General features: G+C 30.9%; 1 protein-coding gene across 5 annotated transcripts; it reads left to right on the forward strand.

The window, feature by feature from the left end:
- Positions 1-787: 787 nt before the first annotated feature.
- On the forward strand, positions 788-3,968 carry LOC100790503 (NAC domain-containing protein 71). 5 transcript variants are annotated; one of them, XR_005889436.1, is made up of 4 exons: positions 788-1,430; positions 1,732-2,004; positions 2,628-3,548; positions 3,633-3,968. XR_005889436.1 is itself a non-coding variant. In XM_006601220.4 (4 exons), exons 1-4 carry the CDS (start codon positions 987-989, stop codon positions 3,232-3,234), a joined length of 822 nt encoding a protein of 273 aa, XP_006601283.1. In that variant the 5' UTR covers positions 789-986; the 3' UTR covers positions 3,235-3,968. The 5 variants fall into 5 exon arrangements, 3 of the variants coding, with proteins under 3 accessions (XP_006601283.1, XP_040867445.1, XP_006601282.1); XM_006601220.4 differs by having other exon boundaries at positions 789-1,430; positions 2,628-2,712; positions 3,215-3,968; XM_041011511.1 differs by lacking the exon at positions 3,633-3,968 and having other exon boundaries at positions 789-1,430; positions 2,628-2,766; positions 3,215-3,350.
- Positions 3,969-11,921: the final 7,953 nt, after the last annotated feature.

Genomic DNA, 11,921 nt, shown 5'->3' on the forward strand with positions numbered 1-11,921 from the left:
TGAGAATTTGATTATTAATGATATGAGTTGAGAATGGTTTTGTCAAAAAAATAAATTAATATTCAATTTTAATGTTTAATAATGAATAAATTTCAAATCTTACTAATACAAATATGGAAAAAAATATTAAATACTTCTTCCATTTCTATTTATAAAACATAGTTAATAATATTTTTCTTTTTTATTGTAAGATTTTGTTTTATCTCTCTTGTCAAATAATTTTTTTTTTATTAAAATATCCTTATTTGTTTTTTTCCTTCTCGTATGGAAATAAGAGAAAATTAATAGATTCCTAATAAAATTAAAAATATATTATAATTATAAACAAATTTAATTTTAAAAATTAAATCAACTAATTTTGAACTATATCTTCTAGTTAGGACAGAGGAGTATTGCATTATTTATTTCTTTCGAAGAATATTACATTATTAATCATTAATTAATCAGTAAAATTGTCGGAATTAAGAGACACGCACGCAACGCGGCAACGCAAGCGCAAAATGCTAAGCTATGTCGCAGAACAAGCGGCATGCTCCGTCCACCTGAAATGTGTACATACAATTCCCTCCATCATTGGACAGTACCCTACACCTGCAAGCGCCCAGCCCGTACCCGATTCATCCCCACGGTCCAAATAAGGAAAAATTCCTAGAAGGCTTTCACTACGTGCTCCGCAGTCACACTCCGCACACGATGGATCCGCTACTCATCACCCAATGATTCCATCACCCCGCGCTCCACCGTGGCCAACACAATGGCGTCGTCACAGCCAATTAAAACGCGCCATGTCCCCACACTCACAGTCACCGGCGGGAGAGTGAACAAAGCTTGCAAAACACGATTCTCTGATTTCATTTTTTCTCACTACAAAACCACACTCACTCTCCTCCTCTCGCCTCTTTCCTTCTTTCTTTCTCCCATTCTCCTAAATTCCTCCAAAAACCCTAACACTCTCTCATTCTCAGTTTTTCTCAATCTTATGATTAATGGAAGACCACGCGCATGCTGCACTACCTCCCGGTTACCGGTTCTACCCTTCCGAAGAGGTTCTCGTCGGTTACTACTTAACCAAGAAGAACGAGAACCGGGAGGAGGGTTTCTACGGTTCTGATTTGATCAGAGAACTTGACCTCTACGATCACGATCCCTTCGAATTACCGGACGCTGCTGCTTGCTTTTCGTACGGTTACAAAGGGAGGAAGAAGCATTGGTTCTGTTACGCTAAAGAGACCAAACGCAGAAACAGAAGAAAGGTGAAAAGCGGGTTCTGGCTCCGGAAGGGAAAGGTTCGGGATATTTCCGACCACAACGGCGACGACGTCGTTTTGGGCACGAGGACGCGTTTCGTTTTCTACGTCGGCAATTCCCTGAAAAACGCTGCCAGAACCGATTGGATTTTGTACGAATACGCATTGGTTGATCGCTTTCTGGTACGGATTCACCGATTGAATTCAAATAACACGAATTCGTGTAATAATTAGTGTGCTTTTGGATGAGCCTTTGCTAAAAATTTGGTTAAAATGTGACTAGATTAATGTTTGGATGTTAAGTTCGCAAAAGTTACTTAAATTGTTCAAACTCGAAACAGATTTTGAAACTGTAATTAATTCCTCAATCTGAAACTAAATATGTAAACATTTTGCCTAAAATCAAGTTAACTGATATTTCAAACTTGCTACTGATTATTAATTAATTAAATGTGTAGCTAATGTGAACTTTTTTTGTTTGCAGGCTTCGTTTGTGCTTTGTCGTGTGGTGAATAAGCCTCCTCATAAGAATAGTCCGTCGGAGATCGGTCTGAGTTGTTGTGCTGAGGAGAGTGTTGTGGCGGTGGTGCGTCACGTTGGTGTTCAGTGTGATGGATGTGCCGAAAGTGATGTTGTTGAAGCTAAGGTGTGTGATGAAGGCTTTGTTAATAGAGAGAATGAGATTGCTGAGAATCCAATTAGTGGTGAACATGGTGATCCAGCTGCACCTGTTTCAGTTGCTCAGGGAAGTCAGCCGGTAAGAAATTTAACTCTGATTTGATCTGTTGTCTTTTGTTTCTGCAAATTGCATGACTTAGGAAGCTTATCAATATAACTTATCATACATGATACATGTTTGGAAATGAGACACAGGAACATATCATACGGTTTTATTTCAAGGCAAAACTTATATGTGGTATTGTTCATCATCAATCAAAATTGGAGTTTTACCTCAATTGGTGACCTTTACTGATTTTTAATGCAAACTTTTATCTTACAGATTAGCGAGGTGAAACTCTAATTCTGGTTAAAGAACAACACCTAAAGTAATTAAGGGACTGCATTTATGTTTTTTCATTTATTTTATGTTTGGCATATTGTATGTGGAACATTTTGGCTTTTATAAAAGAGGTGGAACTGTGGAGAATAGAATTGAACCATTCCTTTTCGTATTATTATGTGTTGTATGATTCTGTCTCCGTGTTAAATACTACCTTAGTGAGAAAGCGTTGTTGCTGCTTGGTTGTGTTTCATTTTATTATGCTGCATCTACGTTTGACACTATGAAATACTGCTGGGAAGGCTTTGTGTGTTGGTAGTTTTGTGTGTGAAACCAGATAGTTCCATTGCATTCATTTGAATTTTTTTTTTGTTTTGCAGTTGTCAATTGCAAACTTCTGCATCAGCAATTGCCTGAAAAATTTATTCAGAATTAGGGTCATCAATACAGGGAATCAGTCAAAATGTTTGTTGCAAGTACTTTTTTCTTTTAAATTTGGAAAGTTTTGAACTCATTCAGGTGATGGTGTTTTTTTAGATTGCATTTGCATGCATATTTTACTAGTAATATAACTTTTTTCTGTTGGATATAACATCTTAAGCCTTTAATTCTTTTGTCATAGTAAGTCACTAAAATTTCAACTGCTTATCTATACTCTTGGAAACTGGAAACACATACATGTGTTTTGTTTTATATATGTTTATAGTGATATTCTACTTTTCTGAAGGTGGAAAACACACTGGTTAGCAGAAAGCTCTACATATGCCAATTGAATAGTTATCATTGTTACTTGTTATTCCATCATTACTTAAAACATGTCCTATTTATTTATTCATTCATTCAGTTTTTAGCATATTCTTTTGCCCTTAGCCCCTTACACCCTTTTCAGTTTTCTTTTCATTTCACATGGAGAAAAGAAAGTGTTGCTTAAGCATTAAATTCTTATGTTTGCTATTGTGATTATCAGGTTCAGGAAAGGCTTTCTAAACTTCCCAGTGGCAGTGCATTGTTCGTAGGAGCTATGACATCTCAGCAACTTATGCTTTCCATTCTAGAGGAGGATTTCATAGAATTGGATGATATTGCATGAATTGATTGGTTTTAAGAGATTTTGTGAATTCTAATACTGCTCTGAGGAGTAATTATCACCTGAAACAATTGTATTCAGAATGGATTATTGACCCAGCTAAAGGGGAGAAAGATTTATGATAATGAGTAGCTATTATTCCACTCAAACGAAGAAACATACTGTCGAATGGGGTTGAGGCAAATGTCATGAAATGATCACTTCGCATGTTAAGGTAGTTACTATAGATCTTTGTATGTTACTCTCTTGAGCTACTTGAGAAAATATTCAGCAGTTCTTCTTTGTTTTGGGAATGCAGATTTTCTCCTGTGCCTACTGCAGGGCAATTGGCTCCAGAGGGATAGAGTTAGAGTTAGATATTGGTATTGGTAATTGGAATATGCGATTTACTCTAGTATGCTATGAGCAACTTCACCGTACTTCATGCTTTCATTGTTCCCTTGATCGACCTGTTCCTATTTAAATTTAATTAGCATTCCTGGGATCATCAGAATTTCCTATCTGCACCTTAGTAGCAAGACCTATTTGTTACTGTCTGTGCTACTTTCTTTTTCCTATATTGTTCAAGAGGAGAATCAGATGAATTCCAAATTGTAAGTGTTACAACATAATGATAGTTTATGAATTGACTTAACCTTTATACTTTTGAGGTTATGCTGACTAATTTTATGTTCTTCATGGTATTTTTGTTTGGATAAATCTCTCCATAAATACTTATGAGAGAAGAAAATAAAAGAAAAAATGAAATTAGATTCTCGATAATTAAAATTAGTTTATGCATAAGTTAAAAATTAGCTTTTGGAGAAGTAATAAGAGAAAGCTTCTACAAATTAGCTTAGGAGAAGTTTTTTTCATTTTTCTTTTTAATTTTCTTCTCCTATTAGTGCTTATAGAGAAGCTTAAGGCCCAACATATATTCTGCAATCTGGTACCGTGCCATGTATACGGTGGTTTTTGACATTTGGATTTGTGTAGTTGTTGTTAATAACAATGATGTCTATGCCTCTGGGAATGGGTTTGGACTAGCTGTATCAAATTATGTTTGTGTATTGGTAGTTTGGGGGAGGATTTCAACTTGCTTACTGCATTTTTATGGGTATATTATGTAACTAGTTTCGATTTATTGCTACATGTGAGGTATAACTATTCTGTTTTTGAAAGTCATTGTATTCCCTTTTTTTTTTTTTGGCTGAAAGTTTGAAGTCGGCCCTGAAAGGCATCTGAGTCGGGTTAAAATTCCACTTGATTTCAAGAGTATGTCCTATGGAAAAGTTCTGAAAACTAGGTACCAATGCATCAAGAATCATTTATCCATTGAATCCTGTGTTTTGTTGTGTCTATGACATTATTATGTGTGAGAGCAATGCTAGCAACACGTTCAGTGAATTTAACATGGGTCCCACTTAAAAATCATGACTCTTTTTAGTGGGTCTGACAAAGACAAAAATTTTATCCATGGAGTATACTGTAAATGTAAAGAGTCTGTTGTTAGCTTGTGCCTATATGGAAACTATGTAATTTATATCTGTTGTGCTTTGAAATGTGCAATTAATATACTAACATTTGGAAGTTCATATTTGGTTTGTGATGTGCTCTGTATGCTTTAACTTCAAGTCTCATTCAAAGGTTTCAGAAATCATGGTTCCTGAGATCCATCCGTTTCTCCCTAAATGTGACTTATTTAAATTTAAACATGGGAGTATCTTTGAGCTTCAGTAAAAGATGTCAAAATTTTAGGCATACTTTAGATGTTGGACAAACGATTTATATTTTGCAGCAGTTATTCTTTCTTTTACCCAAAGCATTGGGTGTTGCGTTGTGTGCGCCTGCCAAGTTTGGCACCACATATGCAGAAATAATTTTTTTTGTTGGGTGGGTCGATGTAATGCCAAAAAGCATTGTTGTTGTGAACAGATAGATCAACTGGCCTCCTAACTTTTTTGTTATTTGTTTTTATTTTGTGATCCTCCTCAGCTCCTCTTATGTCATTTTGGTGTTTCCTCTTTCAAATGTTGTTTAGAGGCATTTGTAGTTTAATGTTAAAATTATCAACAAATATCAGCGTCAGTTTACACATGGAATGAGATTCCAACAAAGCCCAGTTTACAAATGGATCTAGGCTTTTACTTCCTCTTCCTGCACCTTTTTTGCTTACTGCACCCCCCAAAAGACTTCAGACAAAAATACCCCTTTCACCATGGGACTAAAGTGAGAAATCAAGCCCAATAAGGTGATTACAATTTTTGCCCTTGAAATAAGATATTCTCATAGTCAAAAATTATGATCAACATTATAATATAGAGATCAATGAAGTGAATTTTGTTTTTACCAATAAAGTTTTTTTCATATTAAGATAATTACTCACTAACCGGAATTCACTTCAAGATAATCTGAATAATTTCCAACTTTTTAAAGAAAAAAAGGACTGTGATATTGGAGCCACCGCTTGAAATTGAGATGGGTCAAATTATAAGTCATCTAGATTCTCGAGTAAGAAAGATTTTTAAAGAGTTTTATCTGAAAAAAACAAATAATGTTACAATTACAAAAAAAAAAAAAACTCTTAAAAATAACGAGTTTTATTTTCCGATATAATTTTTTGGAGAAACAACTGTTCCACGTGGAGGACAAGTGTGATTAAGGAGTAGTGTAATTAGAAGACAAAAAAAAATAACAATTTTTTTTTGTAAGATCTTTACGAGTAACTTTACTTGTGTAATATAAGTACAATAACTATTTAGGGGGTGTATTGGATTGGGATTTTGAGAGAATATTTTGACAAAAACAATCTTGAAGATTTTAAAAGATTATGCGGGATTGTATTGATTTCGTGGGATTTTAAAAGATTTTTTTTAAAAGACTTTTTACAATCAGGATTCTTAACCCAAGATTTTAATGGATTTCTAACACAGATTTTTAAGATTTTAAAGTACTTTATGGATTTTTAAGATTTTGAAAGATTAATACATTTTAAACAAAAAAATAACGGAAGTTACAAAAGTGAATGAAAAAGATGATAAATAAATTATAATGTTTGAATAAAGAAAATAAAAACGATAGAAATTTTAAACCTTTTAATAACAAAGTCATTATTGCCTAAAAAAATAATAACAAAGTGATTCTCACTTCATGTTCGCCTAATTATTAGCATTTCTCCACATATCTGAACCTATATTAGTCCTCCATATATTAGCATCTTCCAATAGTAACTATGTCTTAAAAACAACAATTTTTTACTTTTAAAAAAGTAAATTGCACAACTTTCAATACAAAATTTCTATACATAATACACTAACAAGTGTCTTAAGGGCACATGTTAGCATTTTCCATAAAAATAATACTCATATATCATAAAATCATTTAAAAAAAAACTATTAACAAAATAACAATAATAATAACACAATAACAATTAAAAAATTATTAACACAATAATAATAATAATAACACGCTGTCAAAAAAATAATAATAACACATTAATAATTAACATTTTAATAATAACACAAGAAAATAATAATAATAATAATGGACGTTGTAAAAAAACAAGTTGAAGAAACAGAAAAAAAAAGAGTTTTTTATTTTGATTTGCATATACATTACTAAAAAAAAAGCAATATGAATACGATATGAATACGAAAAATCTTGAAGCATATACAGCACCCTTTTCTTTTGATTTGCGTAATATACATATAGTATGAACAATATTGATTATCGATTGCCATTAAAAAAATAGGTAAAATTGATTGAAAAGTTGTAAGAGAATGAACCTGGTAGTGGTTTGTGTCTTGTTCGGCAGGAGAAGAAAAAATCTTTTGAAGATTATGAAAAGTCTCAAGGGTTTGGGTGAGATTGTTGGAGGAGTATTTTATGTGTATTTCTAACTAAAAAGTTTCTCAAAATCCATTCCACAAAAGAATCCATCAAAATCTATTTACTTTTGAATACCAAAAGACATTTTAAAAGTGGTAAGAAATCTCAATTGAATACCAACAGATTTTGTTGCCCTGAAAAAAAAATCTTTATTGTCTTAATTGAATACCACAAGACTTTTTAATCATAAAAAAGTCTTTTAAAATCCTTTGAAATCTTAATCCAATACACCCCCTTAGAGTATTTTTTTGGGGATAAAAAATAGTTAGGCTATTTTCAAGAGATTTATGAACTGAGTCTAAATTGAGCTTGAGGCACATCAAGTTTTTTTAATTATCGATATAGGTTAGGCTAGAACTTTTATTTAAAAATATTGTTTAGTTAAGATAAAGTTTTTGGTCATTTATAAGATATTCTAGGCTTAATAACTCGACCTATTTAATTAAATATAAACAATATAATCATAAAATAATTATATAAACTTACATTATTATTGTTATAAATTTTTAATGTAATGTTACGATATTTTCTGCTGTATTTAAACGCTTAACCTTGCTATCAACATTATGTTGGTTTGACCGTTTGAGTTAAGGGCTTAAGGCTTATTAGTTTATTTAAAAGTAGTTTTTAAACCTTTTATTTTAGAGAAAGTAGTTTTTAAACCTATTTAATGAGTTTTCTCAAACTTTTGAAAAGGGTATGTGCAAGGGGCACGTGTAGCAAAAAATAACCATTAAAAAGGTTATATCTTCTCTTAAAATTTGGTTAAGCTTGAGTTTTAAATTAAAAAATTAGGCTAGACTCAAGTCTTTTGCAAGTTCTATGTGTTAGTTTTGGGCTAATTGCACTTTCTAATGCATGTTGAACATGAGCCTTTGTTTCATTGTGGATTCACGTTTAACATGTTGCAATGTCGATAAAAAAAGATGCACCACAAATTAAATATTGGTACATGTAATTTTGATGTCTTATGGGAGTAACAAATTTAAAGCTAAATTTTGTAATTAAGATTTTTAGCTAAGACATTATAATTAAAAATAATGTGTGTTGGCATGGAATTCACAACTAATTAGCCATGGCAACGGCTAAACACCAACTATTTTTTTAAAATAAAATATTTGACTTGATGAAGGGACTATGTTCTTCGATTAGGTTTCTAATCCACTTCATATAAGTTTTATTAAGGTTGGGGTACTAAGATTTTTATATTACGTTACTCCTACGATGTGTTGGACAGATGGATTAAAATTTTCAATTTCAAATCTTAGAGACTGAAATTAAACTTGCCTGAATTTGAAGGACTAATAAGCCTAAAAATTTTCATGTTAAAACATGGAATGAAATAGTAATTTTAAGTAATCAATAATCATAAATTTCTACCTAAAAAATCATAAAGTTATTTATCAATTATGTTAAAAATAATGAATGTTTTTACACTTTACCTTAATAATTTACATTTATAGATGCTTACCAAAAAAAATTACATTTATAGGTAGATAGTTTGTTTTGTTATTATAAGGACAATTTTTTCGTATATTTTATCACTTTTTTACAATAATAAGTTGCTTATGAAATCTTAAAACATAATTTAAAATTATTTATATATTTAATATAATTTAATCGTTCAACAAACAACTAATATACTACTGTAATACTGTGATATCTATAATTAGAAGTGCCCAATTGATATTTGTAAAGTTCTTATGTGCTTGTAACCTGTAGGTGCCTCAACATCTTGAATTCATCACCTAACCATTTGTCTCAAGTTTGATCCTTGTTTTGTTTTTTAGTGCCACTTATCAAAACGCATTATGGTCAAAGTTATCGTAACTAGCGCGTCCTCAACACTCTCGTCATGCCTCTATCTATCTCTTTTGTTTCCGTTTTCCCTTTTTTCTTCTTCATTAAATTTCAATGCAGATCCTATTTTGGTTTATAGCTTTGAAATTTTGTTTTGTTTTATTGGGCGTCCATGCCAGATAGTACCATGAATTATTAGATACAAGAATGCTTTCTCAAGCCAACTTGAGTGGTTCGAACTTTACATGTGTCTTCATCTTTGAACTCTCTGATTCTCATTTTTCCAGCGTATTTGGGTGACTTCAACTTTTAACTGGACTTTAATTTTTGGGAAATGTAGTAAATTAGGAAAAGATTCGAATCTATGTTCAAATAAAATTTGTATACATTTAATGTTAGATTGTAATTCAAACATAGTTACATCTAAAAGATGGTCTGAGTGATAAGACAAAGCAATTTCATTTTTTATTTTTGGAAAAAAATGTATTGCTAATTCTTATATTTTCTTTTGTCAATTGTGATCAAGATTATTATATCCTTTCACATGGATGACTTTAATCTTTAAACAACATTGAGTATTAATAAATTATTAATGAAAGTGGTATTAGATTTGGTCTTTTAAAAAGATTTTGTATTTAAAATTTGTGGATAAAAATTTTATTATTTAAATTTTCTTAAAAATAATTATCAATAAAATTGATAGATATTCTGGTAAATAAAACATGAGACTTTTCATTTTTTTTAAAGAATTTATCATGTTTTTTAAAGTTAGAAAAGGCTAAATTTACTTATTTTTAAAGTTTGATAATCAATTTTATTAATATAAAAATACATAAACCTTGAACAGATTTTACCCAAAATATAAGAACAAATCCCCCGTCTTTTCTTTTATAGCTGGGCCAATTAATGATACCCAGTTTCTTTCAAAGAAAGCTCGTTTTTAATTATGCTTGAAATGTGGTTGATGTGAAACAATCTTGGGGTCGAATGCTATTTAATCATCAATCTATTTCTCATTTGTAATTATATAAGCTTTCCCATTATCTCTTTCTCACAGTTTGCTATAGACCAGGGAAAAAATATATTATATATTTTGCTCTCTTTTGGCTATGAGGAGGGGAAAGAGGCCAAGTTAGGCATGAAAAGATGAAAAGCACTAAACCGTGTTTGAAGGCATCAAATTTGAAATTTCAACGAAGGTCTGCTTTGTTGTTAACACTCGAATTGATGCCTAATGATAATGGACTAACAGCTAATGCTTTAACCCTATGTATCGACAATGTAAATATTCTTACGTTATTATTCAATTATATATATATATATATATATATATATATATATATATATATATTATAACTATTATTTCTTGTAATAATTATTTAATTTTTTATTTAAAATAATATTTAATTGATTGATAATATAAAAATATTTATATCAGTATTATATCAAAAGTAATAGTAATACTTTTTTATATTATTATTATTATAATAGTTGGTTAACATTTTGGTCATATGTTTTTTTCTTCTTTTAATTATGTATGTTAACTAGTTTATTTCTTTTTTTTCTTTGGTGTAACCTTTTTACTCCGTATAAGTAATTTAAGGAGTCTAAATCGGTTAAATGTGACATGTGAGAATTATAAACTTTAATATTATATTTAATTTTTATGGATAAAAAGAAATGGATTGAAACATGTGATTATGTGACTAAACATCACTAATCAGATTCATTGGATTTGAGTCCAGCCATACTGTTCCATGTTTTCCCACCATTTCTATACATTTTAACAAAAAAAAATGTGTTTAATACAAATTTCTAAAGTCAATTTTAACTGTTATAATAGTTAATTCTACTGAAATTTGCAGTAAAGTAACCTTTGAAATAAATCCCATTAATTGTTTTAAAAAAGATTTAAAATTAATATTATAACCCTTTTGGGGGGTAAAATTTTAATGTGGTTCACGTTTTTTACGATACATAATCTGTATATAAAAAAAGTATATTTATTTTATGACAAATGAAGTAAAATTTGAAGGAAAAAAAATAATAAGAAACATTGTCAGTTGGCCGAAGTATATACAGTTTTATTTTTTCCTTCATGACCTTAAAGGATATTGGTGAAATCTTGACACTGCTACGAGTCATTATCCAATTTTTAATTATTCATACGAAAGCGTATGCAACAATTACGTAAAATATGTACAGAAACAGCAATATTTAAATAGACATTGTAAAAGCAAATAGCATGCATAGCATAGATATCATTATTTGTCATTTTTATGGTCAGTTGTATATTACAATAATTCGCATAAGGTTCCAGAAAATGTCAGAATCGTGGAAAACTTTAGATATTCGCTTATATAAATGGAGATCCATATTCTATTCATTTTTAATGGTTCTGTTGGTTTTTTCAAAGGGGCCATCACGCGTTGAGCCGTGAATCCAAGAGAACCAAAATGGATAGACAAGAAATCGATTTAATGGCCAAAAACTATATAATAAAAAATTTACATAGTGGTATAGTGGAGACAGATGGAAAGCAAAGTAATAACCCCGTTTAGAAGGGTTAGAGAAGAAAAGAAGTGGGAGAAACTAGAAAGAGGTAGCACACAAAGATGACCAAGTTTCACAAAAAAGAATAAAATAGAATGCCCCACGATAGGAGCAATGTCACACACCGTTTAAACTTTAAAGAAGATCAGAATCCGACACATAGTTCATGGAAAAACAAGAAAATAAATAAATAAATTAAAGACAAAGGAAAGTTCTTTGTGGTGGTGGTGGTGGAACCTTGTGGGGGGGTTGGGGGGGGGGGTCTTTAGGTCCATGTCTTCTCACCTCTTTAAAGCAAAGCAAAATTGATAGATAAATTGGTGGTATGCATCCCCAAACACCCAAAAGCTATTGCTAGTACCATATC

Source organism: Glycine max, chromosome 17 (assembly GCF_000004515.6).
Source record: "Glycine max cultivar Williams 82 chromosome 17, Glycine_max_v4.0, whole genome shotgun sequence".
NCBI classification, from domain to species: domain Eukaryota; kingdom Viridiplantae; phylum Streptophyta; class Magnoliopsida; order Fabales; family Fabaceae; genus Glycine; species Glycine max.

Coding starts and splice junctions, on each gene's coding strand:
- LOC100790503 (XM_041011511.1), top strand. CDS start 987: ATGGAAGACCACGCGCATGCTGCACTACCTCCCGGTTACCGGTTCTAC. Junction 1,431..1,731: donor CATTGGTTGATCGCTTTCTG/GTACGGATTCAC, acceptor TTTTGTTTGCAG/GCTTCGTTTGTGCTTTGTCG. Junction 2,005..2,627: donor TTGCTCAGGGAAGTCAGCCG/GTAAGAAATTTA, acceptor TTTGTTTTGCAG/TTGTCAATTGCAAACTTCTG.